General features: G+C 48.6%; 3 protein-coding genes across 5 annotated transcripts in view; all 3 read left to right on the top strand.

The window, feature by feature from the left end:
* ICE1 (interactor of little elongation complex ELL subunit 1) overlaps positions 1-23,898 on the top strand; it is a 524,149-nt gene that overhangs the window by 320,442 nt on the left and 179,809 nt on the right. The window lies entirely within an intron of this gene.
* AHCY (adenosylhomocysteinase) overlaps positions 1-23,898 on the top strand; it is a gene marked incomplete at its 3' end in the record, with an annotated part of 390,713 nt that overhangs the window by 98,412 nt on the left and 268,403 nt on the right.
* The window catches only part of LOC137436964 (cholesteryl ester transfer protein), a 111,797-nt gene that overhangs the window by 24,601 nt on the left and 63,298 nt on the right, over positions 1-23,898 (top strand). For both annotated transcript variants that reach the window (XM_078787043.1, XM_078787042.1), the window contains exons 6-8: positions 17,030-17,120; positions 19,440-19,503; positions 19,709-19,769. In XM_078787043.1, the coding sequence (XP_078643169.1) occupies positions 17,030-17,120; positions 19,440-19,503; positions 19,709-19,769 (216 nt within the window). The remainder of the gene's footprint in view (positions 1-17,029; positions 17,121-19,439; positions 19,504-19,708; positions 19,770-23,898) is intronic.

Here is a 23,898-nt window from a genome sequence, read left to right on the forward strand (position 1 = left end):
ACTTCGGAGACATGCTGAATGTAGAAGGTGGATCAGACTCGGCAACGGTTGCTGGAGTGAGATGTGCATGGAAGAAGTTTTGGGAACTGAGTGGCGTGCTGACGAGGAGGGGAGTGTCGTTGAAGCTGAAGGGAAAGGTGTATGCTGCATGTGTGAGAAGTGTTATGATTTATGGGAGCGAGACATGGGTAATGAACGTAGAGCAGCAACGAAGACTGGAAAGGGTGGAAATGCGAATGGTTCGGTGGATGTGTGGAGTATCGTTGAGAGAGAGGAAGACAAATGATGAATTGTGAAAGATGATGGGAATAGAGCCTGTGATGGATTCTGTGAAGAGAAACAGTTTGAAATGGTTTGGTCATGTGTTGAGGAAGGATTAAAGTGGCTGGTTGAGAAGAGTGATGTAAATAAATGTAGAAGGAAGTAGAGGACGGGGACGACCGAGAAAGACTTGGCTAAAGATGGTCGAAGAAGAAAAGCGGGCAAAGGGGGTTAACAAGGGGAGATGCAGAAAATAGGGAAAAATGGAGAAGATTGTCATGTGGACCGCAAGGCTAACCGCCACTCTTGCAGGGAAAATGGCCTTAAAATGCATGTTGTTGTTGTTGTTGTTGTTGTTATCGTAAAACGACAGTTTCCTCTTATCATATGGATGGCAGACACTATTTATTGTAAACATGAACTAGGCTGATGGTACAGGCCAAGGAAGATCTTTCCTTTGTATGACGGTGAGTGGCAGCACCTGAAGATTTTTGGTTGTTGTTGTATAGCCCCGGAATCGAACAAGCCCACATCACGGAGACAGCTGATAGATCTCGCAGGAGCGACTCAAAGATCCGCCCACATCCAGGATGGTGTACTCCTGCCTTCAGGAAGTCAAGGCCAAGACAGAGACAGAGACAGAGACAGAGACAGAGAGAGAGACAGAGAGAGAGAGAGAGAGAGAGAGAGAGAGAGAGAGAGAGAGAGAGAGAGAGAGAGAGAGAGAGAGAGAGAGAGAGAGAGACAAAGAGAAAGACAAAGAGAAAGACAAAGAGAAAGACAAAGAGAAAGACAAAGAGAAAGACAAAGAGAAAGACAAAGACAAAGACAAAGAAACAGAGAGAGGAACAGAGAGAGGAACAGAGAGAGGAACAGAGAGAGGAACAGAGAGAGGAGAAGAAGAGAAGAGAAGAAGAGACAGAGAAGAAGAGACAGAGAAGAAGAGACAGAGCAGAAGAGACAGAGAAGAAGAGACAGAGAAGAAGAGACAGAGAAGAAGAGAAGAGAAGAAGAGAAGAGAAGAAGAGACAGAGAAGAAGAGAAGAGAAGAAGAGAAGAGAAGAAGAGACAGAGAAGAAGAGAAGAGAAGAAGAGACAGAGAAGAAGAGAAGAGAAGAAGAGACAGAGAAGAAGAGAAGAGAAGAAGAGACAGAGAAGAAGAGAAGAGAAGAAGAGACAGAGAAGAAGTGAAGAGAAGAAGAGAAGAGAAGAAGAGACAGATAAGAAGAGACAGAGACAAGACGGAAAGGGCCGGTCCATGGGGACCAATCGGCACTCTGATAGTGACTGCGCTGCCCTGACGAATCCAGGCAGCAACGAAGAATGGGGAAGATTTGGCCCCAACTTGCATTGGGGGTATGTTGAAGAATTCTATACTCCAATTCAAGGTTCACAGCACAAATTTATATATCTCAGAATAACAGCATCATAGAAGAAAATAGAAAACGTGATCTGGGAGAAACAGTTCACAGCATCATTGTAAACTGCTCTAAAACTCGCGAAGACAAGCTTTATATTCGCTGATGAACTCAGGGAGGTGGGAGGGACATTTAGCATAGCAATGCTTCATCCGAGCGTGCGTGACAGCACTTACTGAGTCAACTAGAACGGGCACTCGGTAGAGCGCATACCTTCGCCGCAGCTATGGTAAAAATACGATTTTGACCTTTTCGTGACCTTGACCTTGACCTTTGACCCGATTGCTCCCAAAATCTAATCAAATGTGTCCCGTATAATAACCAATCATCCCACCAAATTTCATGCAATTCGGTTGAATACTTTTTGAGTTATGCGAATAACATACACACACACACACAGACATACAAATAAATACACAGCGATCAAAACATAACCTTCCGCTTTTGCGAAGGTAATTACTTACTTACTGAGACTTACTTACTTACTTACTGAAGTCAACTTACTTACTGAGACCTTGTGGACCTCGAACAATACTTTTTCCAGAGCAAGATGGGCTTGCCCGATATTCGCGGACTAGAACATTATCTTTTCCAACGTGAACAATGGAACAGAATTTGTGCGCTTGAGCTGAGTCAACATACGTTTGTCTCACTACACATTGTGGTTAGAGATGACACAATGGACATGCAAACGGAGATAGTGTGGTGCTGCGCACACACGACTCGATTGCCAGAGAGGTAGGCCACGACGCGTTGGTATATCAAAACATCTTTCTTCAAAGCTCGTACTTCAGCACTGGGCGGGCTCGAGCTTAGAGCCCGCATATATGTGCCGAGGCCACGCCTAGTCCCCTGGCGTGGCCGATCGGTCGAAAGGCGGGGCATGTACTTTCGTCTCCTGCCTGGACGCTCGCGCCACCCACTGGTGCGTGGAATTATTGCCCCTTGTGCCCGCCACACGCGCCCCCCCAGAATTCCCGCGCACCTGAAGGGTGAGTTTGCGGGGAAGCCGGATGACCTGGCCGAAACGCCCCCGGCGATGGGTGCAGGGCTGGGGGGTAGCGGGCTGGCGGGGCGGGGGGGTACCGGGGGTCCGACCGCCGGGGGGCGGCCTCGACGCGGAGGCAGAGCTGCTTGCGGGGGGTGGTCCGCCTTGAGGCGGTCCACGGAAATGTGATCGATGGTGAAAAATTTGTCCCCGGTCTCCAGCACGCGGAAGGGCCCGTCGTACGGGTGCCGTAGCGGTGCCCGGTGGGCGTCGTGCCAGACAAGACGTAATTTGCCGTGCGAACCTCCGGGGCGACGTGGGAAGGCGAGCAACCGTGGTGTGCCGTTGGCACCGGGGCGAACCTCCGGGCGGTCTCCTGAAGGGCGGAGCGCTATTGCGCCGCGGAGTTGGGGATAAATTCACCCGGTACCCGCAGTGGTTGCCCGAAGACCAGCTCCGCCGAGGACGTGCGCAGGTCGTCCTTGGGCGCCGTCCTGAGGCCCAGCAGGACCCAGGGGAGTCTGTCGACCCAGCCGCCGTCGCGGAGGCTGGCCCGGAGCGCGGCCTTCATTGAGCGATGAAAGTGCTCGCACAGGCCATTGGCCTGGGGGTGGTAGGCCGTGGTGCGGTGTAGTTTCACCCCGAGCCCTTGGGCCACCGCGGCCCAGAGCTCCGAGGTGAACTGGGGGCCGCGGTCGGACGAGATGTCCGAGGGGGCACCAAACCGGGCAACCCAAGTGGCGATGAAGGCTTGCGCCACATCAGCTGCAGACGTCGCCGCCAATGGGACGGCCTCCGGCCACCGTGTGGTGTGGTCTACCATGGTGAGGAGGTGGGTGAACCCCGCGAGGGGGGCAGAGGTCCCACCAAGTCGATGGGCACGTGGTTGAACCGGCGCTCGGGCACCGCAAACGGGGCCAACGGGGCCTGGGTGTGGCGGTGGACCTTTGCGCGCTGGCACGCAAGGCACATCCTGGCCCAGTCGCGGACGTCCTACCGGAGGCCATGCCAGACAAACTTCGCCGCGACGAGCTTCTGGGATGCCTTCGTGCCCGGGTGGGACAGGCCGTGGATGGCGTCGAAAACGGGGCGCCGCCAGCCAGCGGGCACGATGGGGCGAGGCCGGCCGAGGGAGACGTCACATAGGAGGGCCGCGCCCGCGGCGTCGAACGGCACCTCGGTGACGCGGAGGCCCGTGACGGCGGTCCGCAAGGCCTGGACGCCGCGGTCGGCGGTCTGGTCCTCCGCCATCCAGGCATAGTCGACCCCGAGGTGGACCGCGTGCGCGACGGACCGGGAAAGGCAATCCGCCACCAGGTTGTCCTTACCCGCCACGTGACGGATGTCCGTCGTGTACTCGGACACGGCAGAGAGGTGACGCTGCTGCCGTGCCGACCATGGCTCGGCGACCTTGGCCATCGCGAACACAAGGGGCTTGTGGTCGACGAAAGCCGTGAACGGGCGGCCCTCCAGCAGATGGCGGAAGTGTCGGACCGCCAGGTGGAGCCCGAGCAGCTCGCGGTCGAAGGTGCTATAGCGGCGTTCGTGCGGGCGAAGCTGCCGGCTAAAAAACGCCAGCGGTTGCCAAGCACCACGCACCCACTGCTCGTGCACCGTGCCCACCGCGTAGTCCGACGCGTCGGTGGTGAGGGCGATCGGTGCATCGGGCACCGGGTGCGCCAGCATGGTGACGTCGGCCAGGGCCAGCTTTGTGCCCGCAAACGCCGCGGCCATCAGCTCCGACCAGGCGATGTCACCTTTGTCCGGCTTGCCCCGGAGGGCCTCATGCAAAGGGCGGAGGAGCTGGGCGACGTGGGGCACGAAGCGGTGGTAAAGATTTACCATGCCCAGGAACTCCTGGAGCCCCTTGATCGTGCGGGGCCATGGGAAATCCCTGACCGCCTCCACCTTGGCCGGTAAAGGGACGGCCCCGTGCCTGGTGATGCGGTGCCCCAAGAAATCGATGGTGGCGACGCCAAAACGGCACTTGGCGGGGTTGATAATTAATTCGTGCTGGCCCAGGCGTTCGAAAAGCGTGCGGAGGTGGAGCATATGCTCCTCCCGGGACGCGCTCGCGACTAGGATGTCGTCCAGGTAGACAAACAGGAAAGGTAAGTCGCGCAAGATGCTGTCCATAAGCCGCTGGAACGCCTGGGCCGCATTCTTCAACCCGAAAGGCATTCTCAGGAACTCGAAGAGGCCGAAAGGGGTGATGACGGCCGTCTTCGGGACGTCGTCCGGTTGGACGGGGACCTGGTGGTAGCCCCGGATGAGGTCCACCTTGGAAAACACAGTCGTGTTTGCCAACCGGGTGGAAAAGTCCTGGATATGCGGGACCGGGTAGCGGTCGGGGGTGGTGGCATCATTGAGCCGGCGGTAGTCCCCGCACGGCCGCCATCCCCCGCCGGGCTTCGGCACAATGTGCAGAGGGGAAGCCCAAGCGCTGTTGGAGCGCCGTACGATCCCCAGCCGCTCCAGCGTGGTGAACTCCGCTTTCGCCACCACGAGCTTCGTGGGCTCGAGTCGGCATGCCCGAGCATAGACCGGCGGCCCGACCGTGGGTATATGGTGCTCCACCCCGTGTTTAACGGCCACCGCTGAGAAGGTGGGCCGCGTGAGGGCCGGGAAACTGGCGAGGAGGCAGGTAAAGTCGTCCGCTGCCGGAAGCGTGCAAACTAAACTTGCCGGGATGGAACCTTCCAGCAAGCAGCTTGGCAAGCCGCTCGGTGAGCCATTAAGTGAGCCGCTCAATGAGCCGCTCAGCGAACAAGCGAGCGAGCTAAAGGTTTCGGCCTGGACGAGCCGTCTGCGCTTCACGTCGACCAACAACCCATTCGCACATAGGAAGTCCACACCGAACAGTGCCATTGGCATGCTGGCGGTCACGAACGACCATTGAAAGCGCTGCCCTCCAAACCGCAGGGAGAGGCAACGCTTCCCGAATGTGCGGATGGGTGTACCGTTGGCAGCAAGCAAAGCGGGGCCCCGGCCCGCGGTTTGCTTGTCGGACGTGGAGGCGGGGAGGACGCTTACCTGCGCTCCTGTGTCACAAAGAAAACGGCGCCCAGACAAGGTGTCCGTGATGAAAAGGAGGCTGCTGGAATGGCCGACGCTCATGGCCGCAAGTGAGCGCCGGTCGTTTCCCGACCCGTCAAAAGAGCACGGCGGGCGACACGATTTAGCCTGGCGGCTGAACCTGGCTTGGTAGTAGCACCAGGTTTGCGGTGGTGACGGCCGCGGGGCCGTGCCGGCGGCGGTGGTGGTGGCGGCGGCGGTAGTGGACGGGGCGTAGCAGCGGCCACGAGGGAAACCGGGGGCGCTGGAGCCTCCGCACCGGGATCCACTACGGCAGCACCGTACACCAACCGCATGTCACAGGCCGCGAAATACTTGTCGGCCTCTACGGCCAGGGTGCGGGGTTCCTTTATTTTGGAACCGGCCAGCGCGAGGCGTACCTGTGCAGGTCGCTGGCGTAGGAAAAGTGCTCGGAATAAGAAATCCCGGGGCTGGTCGCCAAGCATGGACAGCATGGAATCCATCCGGACGGATGGTCGTGTGTCGCCGAGGGTGGGAAGGTCCAGGAGGCGGTCGGCCCGTTCGATCTCTGTGAGCCCGAACGTGGCGATGAGGAGACGTTTGAGCGCCTCGTACTTGTTGTCGCCCGGCGGGCGCCGAAGGATGGACACGATTCGGGCGGCAGTGCCTTGCCCGAGGGCGGCGACCACGTGGTAGTACTGGGTCTCGTCCGCCGTTATGCCTCGGAGTTGGAATTGAGCTTTGGCCTGCAAAAACCAAACGTCAGCTTGCGCTTCCCAGAACTCCGGGAGTTGGACTGCGACTGCGTTGGTGGCCATGGCGCGTTTGGTGGTCAGCAACGGCTGAACCAATCGGGGTCACCAGTGTGGTGCTGCGCACACACGACTCGATTGCCAGAGAGGTAGGCCACAACGCGTTGGTATATCAAAACGTATTTATTCAAAGCTCGTACTTCAGCACTGGGCGGGCTCGAGCTTAGAGCCCGCATATATGTGCCGAGGCCACGCCTAGTCGCTGGGCGTGGCCGATCGGTCGAAAGGCGGGGCATGTGCTTTTGTCCCCCGCCTGGACGCTCGCGCCATCCACTGGTGCGCGGAATTATTGCCCCTTGTGCCCGCCACAATAGAATATTAACCAATTAATTTTCTCGATGCGAGAGAATTCGTCGCCAGTAAAGAATTGTGAGGTTTCAACATCTTTAAACTTACCATTTATTTGTACTCAAAGTAAACATTAATTTTTCTATACACGTGTATGTTTAAATGTAATACTTCGTTTTTAACAAGATTCTTCGAACCATAATCCACTACAGATTTTAGTAAAGCTCAATCCTATTTCTTCTGAAGTAAAGTACACAAAGTAGTCATTGTGAAATCACTCCATTTACAAAGGAACAATGTTATTACCATAGTTGCATGCAAAATTACACTGATAACTAATTCAGTGAGGAATTAATTTAGTATGGATGCCGGCGATAGCTCGCCTACTCTTCAAGAAAGACGTCTCACGATGAGCTGAGAGTCTCTTCCTCTTTGGGGACTTCTACAGGTACATCCACCGCAAAGAGGCATCCCCGATATATGTGAAGATTTTGTTTGTATAGTACAACGGATAACAACAACAATTGTGCATTTTATGAGAAAAGCATGAAATTTTTAACATAGTTAGTGCATACCATAAGGTTTATTTTCAGATGTGGAGGGAAGTCAGATTTGACCTCTGAGGACCGTGAGAGGTCAAATCCAAAATGGCCGCAAGTCCACCGAGTCTAATGTTCAAACGCGCTTAATTTTGGAAACAAATAGTGTAGAAAAACATTATAGGTGTCATTTCCAACTAAATTGGGGATGCTCCTGATGAGCTGTGGGTTGCCTTTGGTGTCGGGTCAAGCTTTCGGTACATAGCTGTTCACGAAATGGTTGCCACATTGAATCCAACACAGTGTCTGACTCTCCCAATCTTTCACGCTTTCACCGGGTGTGATACTGTATCTGCATTCGCTGGCAGAGGAAAGAAGACTGCCTGGGAAACTTGGAAGTCTTTCTTAGAGGTGAATGATGCTTTCAATGAACTCCTAGGCATGCCAAGTGAGGTCAGTGAAGGCTCAATGTTACTGCTGGAGCGAATTGTGGTGCTGATGTACGATAGAACCAGTGAGAGCATGGAAGTGAATGATGCCAGGAAACAGCTCTTCACACAGAAGTGTAGAACTCTAGAGAACATTCCTCCAACCCAGGCAGCACTCAAGCAGCACATCAAGCACACTTGCTACCAGGCCAACTGTTGTAACCAGGCATTGGTCATGGATCCAGAGATGCCAGACCCATCTGACTGGGGCTGGACAAAGGAGACAACTGGGTGGCAGCCTCTTTGGACCACTCTCCCTGAAGCATCAAAATCGTGCCATGAATTGATCCACTGTGGCTGCAAGAAAGGGTGCACTGGACACTGCAAGTGCCAAAGCTGCACTCAAGTGCACTGCACTGTGCTTCTGTTCTGGAGACTGTTAGATTTAGATCATTACCAATTTTCATCATTGCACTTGATTTAATGTAAGCTTTGGTGGACATACTTGGTTAACTACAGTTATTTTTTCAGAGATTATTGCATCATTCCTTGCAGTGTAAACACTTTTTTTCATCATTTCTGGTCTTTGGGTGTTCTGTACCTATCCCTCCCTGTACCTGAAAAAAATAAAGTTTTAAAAGTTCAAATGAACTTTTTCCAATAGCAGTTCCAACTGCAGTATCATAAAAATAGATATTTAACGTAATTTGACCTTGACCTAAATGCATGTCCTTGAGTTCTGGCGATCTCAAAAGTATCACCAAATGAATGGGCATCCCCAATTTAGTTGGAAATGACACCTATAAGCGCGTTTGAACATTAGACCCGGTGGACTGGCGGCCATTTTGGATTTGACCTCTCACGGTCGTCAGAGGTCAAATCTGACTTCCCTCCACATCTGAAAATAAACCTTATGGTATATACTAACTATGCTAGAAATTTCATGCTTTTCTCAAAAAATGCACAATTTGTTAAAATATGAGAGCTTATCCGCTGTACTAGTATCGATGGCTGCAGAATTGCGCTTTATTTTGTGAAATGCAGTGCATTTTATGTGACCATTAACATAATGAGATCTTGTCCAAGGGCATTTCAAATGTTTTACCATTTGAAATGAAATACAACAAAGAACAACATGCATTTTAAGGCCATTTTCCCTGCGAGAGCGGGGGTTAGCCTTGCGGTCCCCATGACAATCTTCTCCATTTTGCCCTATTTTCTGCATCTCCCCATGTTAACCCCCTTGCCTGCATTTCTTCTTCCACCATCTTTAGCCAAGTCTTTCTCGGTCTTCCCCGTCCTCTACTTCCTTCTACATTCATTTCCATCACTCTTCTCAACCAGTCACTTTCATCCTTCCTCAACACATGACCAAACCTTCTCAACCTGTTCCTCTTCACAGCATCAATCACAGGCTCTATTCCCATCATCTTTCGCAATTCATCATTTGTCTTCCTCTCTCTCAACGATACTCCGCACATCCACCGAACCATTCAAACCATTCGTACTTACTTTTTCCACATGCGAAATTTGCATTTATGTTTATTAAAATTATACAATGGACTACAAAATGTAAATGTTTCATGATATTTGTTGTATTATATCACCTTTATCTGTCAATATTGTTGAAATGAAGATCAAATAACTATGTTGAAATATGATGAAAAAGCCAAAACTTTACATGGGATGTACTTACTTTTTCACGTGACTATATATGTATACATGTATATATGTATATATGTATATATATATATATATATATATATATATATATATATATATATATATATATATATATGTGTGTGTGTGTTCTAGTCCCAACAGTAAACCTACATTTTCTTAGTCTTCATCAGGCACTGTAATATAACTGTCCCATTTGCAAACCCATTGAAGTGATTTTATATCCTTGAAAGTTTTCTTCGATAAGTCTGGTTGATCAGTTGAAAATGTGCTCACAGGATGGCCTACTGGCCTAGTAGAGGTAGGCACGCTCACCACCAAGCTGTCTCGCCTGGGTTTGAATCCCGACCCAGCTATAAACTGTCATCCTTCATGTGTGTGTCGTCCCTCCGATGGACGTTAAACTGGAGTCGCGTCTGCTGGCATTAGTTGGTAGATGTAAAAGATCCAAAGGTGTCCTTCACAAAGAGTAGGCGACCCTGACAAATTACAAATTTCTGCCCTGGCCAGCAGAGGGCATCGCATCAACGGCAAGGCCACACCCTCGGCCAATGATGCGATACCGCAGCCTTGTGCTACATACAGAAACTAAAGAACAAATTGAAAATAAACCGAGTAATAAGCCCAGGTGAGTGTGTTTACCTCCAGGCCATTTTGTCAGCTTGGTACTCCTCAGCGCCTGCTATGCATTTCAGTGCAGCATAACAATGTGGCTCTTTTGGGAAAAGGTTCATGCATATCTCATCTTGTCCCACTCGTCAGGTTCACTATGTTTTGTCGTTCAAAATCATGGTAGATTAGCAAACCTATACATTTTTGGAAACGTTATTACATGGAAAATCTGAAAATCAATGTTTACATTTGCCAATTCCGATCAATTCGATTCGACCAATTCGACCAATTCGACCAATTCCATTCGACCAATTCGACCATTCGACCATTCGACCAATCGCTTCGATCGACCATTCGACCATTCGACCAATTCGATTGATTCGATTCGATTCGATTCATCGAATTCGATTCGATCGACCATTCGACCAATTCGATTTGCCAATCAATTTGACCGACCTTTGCTTGTGTGGAACGGACTGTGAAAACGATGCGGACTATATTGTCGGATACGACACACAGGACAGTGATGACGAACTCTAAATGGCATATTCTGTAATCGTGTATGTTTGATGCCATTGACTGCCTGTGTATATTTTGTCATTGACTGCCTGTGTAGATGTGAAGTTATACCGACTGCATGTGTATATATGATTTTGCTGACTGCCTGTGTATGTTTGGTGATATGAATTATTGTGACACATTTTGATGTTATTAACTGCCTGTACAAAATGATAACATGTATTTGATTATGCAACTTATCGCGAATATAAAGACAGTATTTTGCAATTCAAAACCTTTGATTCGTGTCTTACCATTTCCCATAGCACTAATTTGATACTTTCATCGGATTCCTTGTCCCTGAAAATATAGGTTTAGTATTGTTACAGATACGACTTTGATGGTATGGTGGGCCGAGCGGGATGGCCGCCGTATCCGTACAAGTTACCCGATTGTGCCCGAATGTTGACTAATCGCGCTACGCTGGCTCAATAAGAAAAAGAAGACACCCGGCTGGGTTATAATGACACAATACGACACCAGGGGTTCAGTTCTCAAGTATATTCGTACGGAAAAAGGTTAGATTACAAGGACAAGAGGGAAACATAGGAAGGTGGGCACTTAAACACACTCTTATATTAACCCTAGACAGACCACAGATAAACGGGACAAGGCTCACTCACACGGGGTTTGATGGCCAGGAAAGCGGCAGTCGATGGCTCAGGTGCACCTGGCTCAGGGACAGAATCGCGTACGGTGGTGTCCAGCAGATGCGGGGAGGTCGCTCAGCGCTCGTGGGTCGCGACTTTGGTGGAGATGCCGGGGAGGTCGCTCAGCGCTCGGGAGGGTGGCGTCTTGTCCTTCCAAGCTCGGGGCGCATCTGACGTCACGTCCGGCGCGGGGCCGCGTATATCCGGCGGGGAGTCACGCCCTCGCTCGTTAGCTCCGCCCCATATGGCATCGGCCCATGGCTTCTCATTGGGTGCGGGGGTTACCGGCTCCGCCCTTGACGAGGGGCCGACAGGGAGCCCCCTTCTGGGTAACCCCGTCGAGCACATGTTCAATGGCGGCCAACCGAGCCGGAGTGAGGACGCAAAGCCGCTGTTGTTGTGGTTGTTGTTGGAGCTTGAGATGATGGGAAGAGATGCGGGGAGGTATGGGAAGGTCCTAAACTCCTACTGGTGCCATATCATCACATTCTGGTGCAACGAAGAGTCATAATTAATGGAAACAAGTCCTTAACTGACATAGATTAAGAATAACTAGCAAGATGTCCTATAATTGTCTACGTGTGGTGCGGGGGACCTGGGCACGACATTTAATGGGGGGATGAAGGGGAAGATCGGCTCTAATGGGTGTTGTTTACAGACAATGGGACTAGGGAATGGGGTAAGGGAGAGTTGGGGAGTATCGGAGAAAATAGGGGAATATTTACAAGCGGATATGGAGGCCAAATTCCATATTCGCAACATTGCACCCTTCTCTACCCTCGGGGCGTCCCGACCCGATAAATTTTTACCTACTTTAGTGTGGCACGCAATGTAGTTCCCTCTACTATTAACTCTACCCTGAGTGCGACAGTTTTACAGATATTCACAAATGAGTAAATATGTCCCCCTGCGACGTTGCACCCTTCTCCTCACAGAAACACACCCACAGGATAACCGAATCCGGAAAGAATTCTCAAACTAAACATACAGCCGGTAGGGAGCATTATTTACAAGACTACGCTGCTATTTACACTACGATCCAGGACCTGTTTTTGGAGGAACACATGCAGATGTTATGCATAGAGAGAGCGCGCTTGCCAACATCGAATTTTGCTTTTCTCTAATTTTGGGTCCAAAACACTAACCTCATCACCCAGTCGACTCACTAATACCTCCCGGTGCGCCAATCCCTGTCCAAAGCCCGGCTTCGTAAAGCCAAGCAATGGATGCGGGTTGTTCTGTGCCAGCGGCTGGATGCGTCCGGCATTCGGGGCAGGGACGGGGGCTTACCCGTGCCGAGATCCCACGCACCATCTCGGCACGGAGCCATCCAATGTCCCGCCCTCGACCTGCCGGCACGTCTCACCAAAAAGTGGTCGCCATGACGACCCTTTCTATCGGGCTGCCAGCTCCGCCTAGTGGAGCACGGACGCGGCCGTTCAAAGCGAGGCCCGGCACGCACCGAGGGCCTGCTTCGGCTAAAAGTCGCTCTAACCTCTAACCCGTGTAACGTCGATGCTTCACCTGGACGCTTACACCCCGCAGCCCGTTCCTTGCTCATACATGCAGCTGTTCCCATTCTCCTTGTACCGTTCCTTACACACCCAGGTACACCCATTCCACTCACAGCCTTGGTCACACACCTGACCACCGAACACTTTGGCACACATTCGTTGCTCGCACACCTCACCAATACACCGCTTCGCGCCCCCTCCTCGGTCACCTCCTCTGTGACAATCACAGGTGTGCCCTCATTCGCACACCCAACCATGTGCCTCACCACCAATTCCAGCGTGCATTCCCACTCACGCTCTACCATTCCAGGTGTGCATCCTTCCATCCCAGGTGTACATCCTCGCTCACCTGTCACAACTAACTCACGCTCCATGTCACTCTCACTACTTTCACCTCCATTCCTGACAGCGCACTCACCCTTACTCTTGACAGCGCACTCTTTCCTCGTGCACCTGTCCGTCACACACCTTTCTCGCGCACACTCTCCCGTTACACCCTCTGTAACACTCACCACAGGTGGACACTCTTCCTTACTTCTGACAGCGCACTCTTTCCTCATGCACCTGTCCGTCACACACCTTTCTCGCGCACACTCCTGCGCACACTCTCCCGTCACACCCTCTGTAACACTCACCACAGGTGGACACTCTTCCTTACTTCTGACAGCGCACTCTTTCCTCATGCACCTGTCCGTCACACACCTTTCTCGCGCACACTCCTGCGCACACTCTCCCGTCACACCCTCTGTAACACTCACCACACCACGCTTCCATGTGCTCCCTCGCACACGCGCTACGACCGACCCACTCTCGCCAGCACACTCACTCCTTGGTACACACTTTTTCCTCACACACCCCAGAGTCGGACTTTCTTGCACACCCCCTTTTTCGCACACCAGACCTTTCGCACACTTCACCAGTGGCCTCTCACGAACACCCGGGTCCATCTCGACCCCCAAGCTCATTAAATCCCCTGGCGCATCATACGCACGACCATATTGGTCACCACTTACACCGGGTCCTCCTTCTCTTCGCTTCTCCTCCATCACCTGCGAATCCCTCATCCGGTTAATGAGCACATCATCACGATCCAAACACAGACTTTGGACCAATTCTTTTATCTCCTCTTTTATCTCTTTCTTATCCCCTCTCCGTCGCTTCTTAATTTCGCTCATCCCTTCTTCCACTTCTTCTAATTTGTGCTTCACCTCTTTTATTCCCCGGTACGTCTCCTCAAGCTCATCCTCTAAGGCTACCTTGACCGTTTCCAGGTGCGTCCTCACCTGCCGGTCCTTCGTCTCCATTACCTCTATCACCTCGTCCAACCTCGTTGTCAGTCCCTCACGTACCATCTGACATTCCCTCTTTGTCGCTATCAAGTCGTTTTTTATGTCGTTTTGTGTCGCTTTCAACCCTCCTAATACCGCAGTGTTCCTTTGAACCTGCTCCACTAACTCCGTCTGTCCCACCGTCAGCTGCTCCACCTCCTGCGTCAGGACCTCTATGCCCCCTTGTAACTTTACAGTCGCCTTTCTCACCTCCTTTTCCATGTGCTCCTCACAGTGCCTCACCTCCTCGCGCACTCCTCCGACCTCCTCACTCACTCCTCTTCTGATCTCCTCTCCCATCACTTGCATCTCCTGCCCAGATGCCACCCTCATCTGCTCCATTTCCTCCCTGTGAGCATCCAGTTTGGTTTCTACCCCCATTCTGACCCCCTCTATCTGCTGCTCCATTTGTTTAACTTCCCTTTCCGCTTGGTCCCTCATGTCCCTCAATTTGCCTTCCATACTGTTTTCTAACCCCTCTAACCCATTTTTCACTCCCTCTATCTGATTCTCCTGGGCAGCCATTCTATTTTCTACCCCCATTAACCCATTTTTCACTTCTTTTATCCCGTTGTCTAACCCCTCAAAATTATTGTCTAACTTCCCAAATTTCTTGTCTAACTCCTCAAAATTATTGTCTAACCCCTCACTGGTACCCCTCGCTTCGTCCCTCATTACCCCCATTTGCTCACTCCGAGCCCTCGCTTCGTCCCTCATTACCCCCATTTGGTTTCCCATTACCCCCATTTGGCCCTCTAATCGCCCACTATCAACCCTCATTTGGCCCTCCATCCTATCCATTTTTGCATTCAGTTGGGTCAAGAATAATCTGAGGTCAAACCCGGTTTGCCCAGCGTCCCCAGCCGCCACCGCAGGCTCGCCCTCCGCGGCGCCGCTATTTTGGGACCCTTCAACCACGTGAGCGAGCGCGCCATTTTGCGCGCCCGCTACTTCGTGCGTGACGGCGCTATTTTGCGAACCTGCCGCCCTCACTGCTTCGCTCTCCTCATGTCCCTCAATTTGGTCCTGGACCGACCCTACCTCACTCTCCTTTACCGGACCCCAGCCGTCTTGATCCGCCATAGCGCGACTTTCAAAATTCGGGTTTTTATTTTTATTTTTTTTGTAAAACACAATCAAATTTCGCTGTTATAATTTCGAGCGCGTAAACGCGCTCCGAATCGATTTTCCCTCCCAAAATTTGGGCCTAACTAATTTAGTCCCGGGTTCGAATTCCACTCCTCGACACCAATTGTTACAGATACGACTTTGATGGTATGGTGGGCCGAGCGGGATGGCCGCCGTATCCGTACAAGTTACCCGATTGTGCCCGAATGTTGACTAATCGCGCTACGCTGGCTCAATAAGAAAAAGAAGACACCCGGCTGGGTTATAATGACACAATACGACACCAGGGGTTCAGTTCTCAAGTATATTCGTACGGAAAAAGGTTAGATTACAAGGACAAGAGGGAAACATAGGAAGGTGGGCACTTAAACACACTCTTATATTAACCCTAGACAGACCACAGATAAACGGGACAAGGCTCACTCACACGGGGTTTGATGGCCAGGAAAGCGGCAGTCGATGGCTCAGGTGCACCTGGCTCAGGGACAGAATCGCGTACGGTGGTGTCCAGCAGATGCGGGGAGGTCGCTCAGCGCTCGTGGGTCGCGACTTTGGTGGAGATGCCGGGGAGGTCGCTCAGCGCTCGGGAGGGTGGCGTCTTGTCCTTCCAAGCTCGGGGCGCATCTGACGTCACGTCCGGCGCGGGGCCGCGTATATCCGGCGGGGAGTCACGCCCTCGCTCGTTAGCTCCGCCCCATATGGCATCGGCCCATGGCTTCTCATTGGGTGCGGGGGTTACCGGCTCCGCCCTTGACGAGGGGCCGACAGGGAGCCCCCTTCTGGGTAACCCCGTCGAGCACATGTTCAATGGCGGCCAACCGAGCCGGAGTGAGGACGCAAAGCCGCTGTTGTTGTGGTTGTTGTTGGAGCTTGAGATGATGGGAAGAGATGCGGGGAGGTATGGGAAGGTCCTAAACTCCTACTGGTGCCATATCATCACATTCTGGTGCAACGAAGAGTCATAATTAATGGAAACAAGTCCTTAACTGACATAGATTAAGAATAACTAGCAAGATGTCCTATAATTGTCTACGTGTGGTGCGGGGGACCTGGGCACGACATTTAATGGGGGGATGAAGGGGAAGATCGGCTCTAATGGGTGTTGTTTACAGACAATGGGACTAGGGAATGGGGTAAGGGAGAGTTGGGGAGTATCGGAGAAAATAGGGGAATATTTACAAGCGGATATGGAGGCCAAATTCCATATTCGCAACAGTATATTTTAAAAAGTTTTTAGGGTAATTAGAGGCAGAAATAGAACAAAATATGTATTTTACAGTGGCCATTTTGAAAAGCCAAAATGGCCGCCATACAGGTATCTCTCCAAATGTAAACATTGATTTTTAGTTTCCTTATGCTATAACCTTTCCAAAAATGTATAGGTTTGCTAATCTACCATGATTTTGAACGAAATATAATTTATTGACATAGTGAACCTGACTACACAGAATGTGGTGGAATGCAAGGCCATTGGCATTACTAGCATCTCCTGACGAGAATTTGAGGCTTAGCATGGTTTCCATAATTCCCTTCATTGGCTGTTTCTTGGCTTTCATATATGCATTCCTTTAGCATTTCTATCCTCTCCTTTAAAATGGCTGCTCAACTTTATCTCATCTCTCCCCCATCCCACCCCTCCTACTGCCCCCCTACTGACACCCACCTCCCTGAAAATCTTGGCATGTCATTTCCATGTTCGTTTGTTCCCGTCTCTAATTTATCACTCTTAACCTATACACATTTATATTGAAAACTCCTTGCAATTTGCTTTTGGTGTGTTTGTGTCCAGAGAAAACAGATGATGGAAATCTTACAATAAACATACAAGATTGCACCTTGCATTTTCACCATCTGAAGCTGATATTCCCAGAGATTGACAAGTCAGTATTTTCCATGATTATAGCAATGTTTATAAAAATACACATATGACTAGAGAGTTCATAGAACATCTTACCCCACACAGTCACATAACACCTTATCACATGCAGTGTGAAGAAATGAGGACATGGGCGGGGTCTGTGAGCGGAAAATTTGATTGGTCGAGATGATGTAAAATGCCATAATATTTTGTCCAAGTACTACCAAACAAAAGGGTTTTGAAAGTGAGAAAAGGTCATTTGTGTTTTACGGTGTTCAGGTATGTAATTGAATTGAAATAAAATAACGATTTTAATTAATACAAGTCAGGAGACGACGATGGTTCACGAGCGAGCGGTATTCAATGACAAAGAACGGACTATAACCGAAACAGGCCCGGACAGGCCAGGCCCGGAAATGTCAAAACGAAGGTAACTGACCTTGAAATGAGATAGAAAATAATGTATAATCAGTTATGAGGTTAGTTAGCTACACAATACCGAAAATTCGGTTTGATTCTGACAACTTTGAAACTTTGACCTTTGTGACCTTCAAAGGTCAAAGGTCGAAGATTCTGAAATTTATTGGAAAACTTGTATTTCATGATGTATGTGATAATATAAGATCATGTACGACATTTCACCCTATCAGGAAGCGAACAATGTAATAAAACCATAAAAAATCACCTTTTCTAAATTTCGTGACCTTGTGACCTTGGGGCGAAAATGAAAAATCGAGCTCGGTGGGGCTAGACACATGACATTGGCCTAAACAAATATCGAAACCCTGTCAGATTCCACCAAACCCCTCGGAGAATATGTAGCTTGAACTCGATTACCCTCTAAAAAGACATCTTTTTTGGGCGTGGCTCCGCCCACAATGGGTGCAATACGCCCACTCTAGGCAGGACACAACTAGCTCATGATATCAACCTCCTATCCAAGTTTCATCAAGATCGGATTATATCATCGGGTAGTTATGCTGCGAACAGACAGACAGACAGACACAGACACACAGACAGACAGACAGACACACCCGTGGCGAATATAGTGGTCACTCTGTTTGATAACTCGTGAACCAATAGTAAAGAAAAAAGATTCGGAAGTTTACCGCCGTTGATGCATCATCTTTTTCATCACCTTATTATTTAGTTATTCATGCCTGTTGTTTGTGTCCTTAATGACATCCTTAAAAACAGTAAGTTTCCTGTTTGGAATGATTTTCAATTTTAGTTGACTGCCAGACGGACGGACAGAGGGAAAAAACAATCTCACTCCTCTCTGCGCGTGTATGATAGGGATGAATTCAGAGGCAAAGTGCTGCTAAACTACAGGTTTATTTTTCAATTAATGTTCAAAATATAACATTAAATTGAAATAAAGTTATTCCTTGATCATAAACTGACGTTTGTAGACAGTCAAAGTGAACCAATTGCTTAACCCCACCTTTTACTTCGCCCACGTGGGGTAAAAATAGATCTAATTTGGTACAAAGGAGGCACCAGAAAAGTCATGTCATACACGTTCCCATTTTACAATTAGATGGTGTTCATAGAATAAAGGCTGAAGCGATTACAATGATTTTAATTTCCCATGATTTTCGATGTATGCTCGATATGTGCTATATCAAATGGTCATGTAACATGTGGTAATGTTTCAATTTCTTCAGTTGAACGGTTTTTGATGGACGCTCTTAAAATGCTGACTCATATATATTGTAAATGTATGTACGTGACTGATTGCTTACCCCCACTTTTCACTTCACAAACGTGAGGTTATAATGATTCACATTTATTTATTTTTTTGAGGTGAGGAGATTGGAGAGGGGAGCAAATTGGGGAAGGGAGCAGATTGGGGAGGGGAGCAGATTGGGGAGGGGAGCAGATCGGGGAGGGGAGCAGATTGGGGAGGGGAGCAGATTGGGGAGGGAGCAGATCGGGGAGGGGAGCAGATTGGGGAGGGGAGCAGATTGGGGAGGGGAGCAAATTGGGGAAGGGAGCAGATTGGGGAGGGAGCAGATCGGGGAGGGGAGCAGATTGGGGAGGGAAGCAGATTGGGGAGGGGAGCAGATTGGGGAGGGGAGCAGATTGGGGAGGGGAGCAGATTGGGGAGGGGAGCATATTGGGGAGGGGCATTAGTTAAAATAAATGTGTTTTACATGAATATGATTTTGTGTGCTTATGCATAATATCATATAATTATATTCATTGCAAAAAACTGCTTGTTCTGCTTGAAAAACCATACTATGAGGTTAATATATAAATTGGTTCAGTGTAATTGTGATTAAAGGGAGGATTTTTGACTAAACCAGATTAACGCCGCTCGTCCTGTGTTCCCCCACAGCTTTATGTTACGATTCCTCACGGACATCCTCTCCGTTCCACTCAAAACGCAAATAGACAGGCTGGTATAAATCCACGTGACACAACATTATCAACAAAGTAATACAATAAATAAATATATTCAAATAATCACCACATACTGTGTACTCCAGTGTACAATACAATATATCTTACTATAATTGTCATGTAAATACCATCTAACTGTTACCACAGTGCTTGAAATTAATGAAAGAATGAAGTGCAGCTCTTTATTAATCCATATATTTTCAGGTTTGTGAGAATCTGAGAAATCTAATTGAGGAGCTGCAAATTGAGCTGCAACAGCACATAGGTAATGTGTTGCCTCGTATGAGCATTTCTTGATCCTCAAATTGCTTTGACATCAAGATATTAAAAAAAATGCATTTCATCGAATCCAAGTTCCAGACCGGTGGAAATTAAACATGTTTCGGAAAGTTTTGCTTCTGTATCCATCTCGTCCATCCCTTGCGTCATCCCCTATCTATATTCCTCCCCACATCCCTTATTAGTCCCCTACCGGTGTACACCGGAGGGGACTATAGGTTTGCACGCCGTCCCTCCGTCTGTCAGTCCGTCAGTCCGTCACGCAAAGAACAGTTTTCCGGACGTTTTTTCTAAACGCTTAATGCTAATGATTTCAAACTTGGCACATGGTTTCCTCATGATAAGTTACAGATCAAGTTCGAATTTCACGACGTTTCGATCATTTTTGAGAAGGTTATGGCACTTTGGACTTTGGGAATTCTGATAATTCTGATGATCCTTAACTCAGTGCCATTTTACGTTTTAATTTCCTTCAAAAACCAATTTCTCTGCAATAATAGGACCGATTGAGATCAAATTTTCACCGTAGGGGGGACTCGGTCTGGAGAATATTTTAATGGTAATTATGACGTCACGGGTGACGTGGTTCGACTGCCATATTGTTTTTCGTGAAAACACGAAAACCCCCTTTTCTCTGCAACGGCTGAACAGATCGAGGCCAAACTTTGCAGGCAGAATCGCATACCCATGACGAACAAAAAAGTCAGCGAGCATGACGTCATGCATCACATGGTTTCAGAGTTATGACGTTTTTAAGCATGAACCTTTAAAACCGAGCTCCTCCCTAATTTTTGATCCAATTGAGGGGAAACTTCACAGACCTGTTCAGCATGTCAATCTACTAAAATGTCCTTTTGGAATTTGCGAAAGGGCACGTGGTTTGGCAGATATCCTTAATTAAACGAAAACATAAATAAATAAAAAAAGGATATCTCTTGAATCGCTAGTACCTCAGACCGTGCGTTGGTAATTATATAATTCACACAGTGCAATACGTGCAGGCTGCTCCACGGAGCGACCTTGCAGGCTTATCAACGCGGCGAGGCGTGACACACGTGTCTCAGCATACCTCAGATCAAGTTTGAAAACAAGCATCAACCGTGCATAAATTTGCATATTCGATCATTTTTGACAACGTTATGGCACTTTGAACTTTGGTAGGGGACATGTATTGCAGCGCAATACTCAGAATGCTTGTTTTCCAAGTCTCTCTCTATTCTGCCCCCTCCCCCCCTCTCTCTACTTTCTTTTGCTCTGTTGTGTCGTGATCTGTTCAGTTTTCCAGCTCTTACACGAGCCTTGACTTTGTATACAAAAAACCCATCCTTTTAGACGGGCCAATTTCCCCATTTCACTTTTATGATGTCGATAGCATATTTAAGTATGACTTGCAATACCAGTTTCCTCCAGGTGACGCTATACAATTCACTCAATTAATGTTCTCTCCCCACCCTGAACCCCTGGATCTATTACATTTTTTTAGCCCATAAAACCCTCCTGTGCACCCCATGAGTACAACCACTAGTTTTCAATTCATTCTGCCAAGCAATTCAGGAGTGCATAGAAGTCAAACAAATAAACCCACAAACACTATGTCTAACAATGGGAGATCCAACACTTCTCCTGTACTTAGAATATAAAGAGTATGAACGATATTCTCTCACCATATTTGCAGTATAAAAATTACCGAGCACTCATTTTAGCTGAATGAAGAATTGCTTAATTTTATTTGCCAAATGGCACGATCCTGTGGACCCACAACTTTATCACCGTCAGTCATCCACAAACCAGAACTTCGTATATTTACAAACTAGATAGTTCATAGAACATGACACTCCACACAGTGTTCAAGTATATATTTATATTTTAATAAAATGATTTTAAAGATCGTGAAAACATCATTTGTGACGACAACAAAAACAAGAGAGTACATAGAACATCTTGCCCAGCACAGTCTTGAGAAACAAGGACATGGGCAGAGCCTGTGAGAGGCAAATTTGATTGGTCATGATGATGTAAAAAAAAACGTAATATTGTTACAGATGCTTGGTTCGGAATTTCAGGAATTTAAATATGGGGGGGGGGGGGGGGGCATGAAACTATAGCGCTGGGGAGGGGATAAAGGGGGGGGGCCTGGGGGTTCTCCCCCAGGAAATTTAAAAAAGGTGATCGTCAGAAACGGCATTTCGTGCGTTCTTGGAAGTTTCTGCAGTTCCTTGTGTTCTTCCCTGGTCCAACAGTTCAGCAGATTCGCACCGCCTGCACCCTCATCCTGGAACGAAGGGGGGGGGGGGGGGTGCGCACCCACTGCACCCCCCCTGGATCCGCCCCTGCTATGATCTGAAATTGAAACATCGAAGCCCGAGCGATTGTGCGGGATACTTTCTTGTATTCATGTGTCAAGTTTCAGAACAATCAGCCACGTGATAAGAGAGGAGTAGCAAAAATAGCAAAAAGTTAATGGGCGACCGGATGGACAGACGGACAGACATCCGGCCATCGCGACCCATTTTATACAAGTACATCTTCTCAAGAATTGAGATGAGAGGACCTAAAAATATGATATCGATATAGATGGGAAAGCTTACTTTGAGAAGCTCTTGAATGAAGAAAAGGAATGGAAGAATGACCTGAGTGTAATAAAGATGAAGATCCAGAAGAAGAGATGTGAAGAGGAAGTTAAATCAGCAATTACAAGGTTAAAGAAAGTAAAGGGAGTGGTTCCAACTGGATTCTTAGTGAAAATGACAGAGGTGGCTGGAGATGTAGGAATCAAGTGGATGACGAAGTTGTGCAGAAAGATCTGGAAAGAAGGAGTCAATCAAGAACGATGGTAAAGACCAGGTTGGGGTCCACTGAAATGTTTGAAGTCAAGGTATGATTACATCAGGGATCCGTTATAAGTCTTCTCCTGTTTGTAATAGCGATGGAATAATTGAATAATGAAATGTTGCGAATCCCATGTGAGTTATTGTACACTGATGACACAATATTTAATGCTCAAAGCGAAAAAGAAGAAAATCAAATGTTTCAAAAATGCGAAAGATTTACGAAAAAGGGCAATAAAACTAAAGAAAGGTTTACTTGTCAAGATTAATAAAACACAGGTTATATGGTGAGTGGTGAAGAAGGAGAAAGGAAAGAAAGTGGACCATGGCCTTGTTCAATTATCATCATCAGCAGCCCCAGGCATCCTCAATGGAAACCCACAGCCCCAAGGAAGCCAGCAACGCCAACCCCAGAGATCGAGTAAAGACGAAATCTTTACTATAATTCACGGCTGGTGTATGTTTGTCGCGCGACTCCTCCTCCAGTCCTGGGCCGATTATATCCCGACTTGCTACATAGGATCAGCACAAGCCCAATTAGTGTATGGGGGTGTTTATTTTATATTTGCCCGTGGTCTTGGAGGGTGGGGGAGAGGATGAAAATTTTCTAGATAAATGTGTATCGTGTAGTGCCGCCTCCAGGTGAGAGAGGGTACTACAAGTCCCCACCCTTTACAGTACATACAGTATTGCTGTCCCCACGTTTTACAGTGCAGTGACGTGTTTTGATTTATAAGCAGTAGGCATGTTTCTGCTTCATGCACGCAACCCGAGTTTGTTTATTTCATTTTCGGAAGCGATTGAAGCAGCTGTCAGTTGCCTATACACCGCCCGAATAAAGGTATGCGTCAGAATAACGTGTTGCATGATTTGAACAAGATCAGCAGTAGTGCAGGTACTCTGCTGGTGTTAAATAGTTATCTGCATTGTGTGAGTTGAGAGAAAGGTGTCAGTATATCCAGAGTATCCTCACCAACAAGTCACCCATGTACCTGAACATAGTGAAACACATTATAAATCAAATAAACAGTTGTGAATGTCCTAATACCTTCGGCTACACATATCCTGCAAAACTTCTGTATCCATCTTATCCACTCCCTGCAACCTACCCTACTCCTTATTCTTATCCGCATCCCTTGTTGTTCATCTCGTCTATTTTGTCCCTCGGCCCTGCTGTTGATGTGCGTTTCCTTCCATCTCCCCCTCTCACTCTTTCTGCTGTTCCTTTTGTTCTGTTGAGTCATGATCCATTCTGTGCTCTAGCTCTTCCATGAGCCTTGACTCTGT

This window comes from Myxine glutinosa, chromosome 11 (genome assembly GCF_964187855.1).
Source record: "Myxine glutinosa chromosome 11, kmMyxGlut1.1, whole genome shotgun sequence".
In the NCBI taxonomy this organism is placed as follows: Eukaryota; Metazoa; Chordata; class Myxini; order Myxiniformes; family Myxinidae; genus Myxine; species Myxine glutinosa.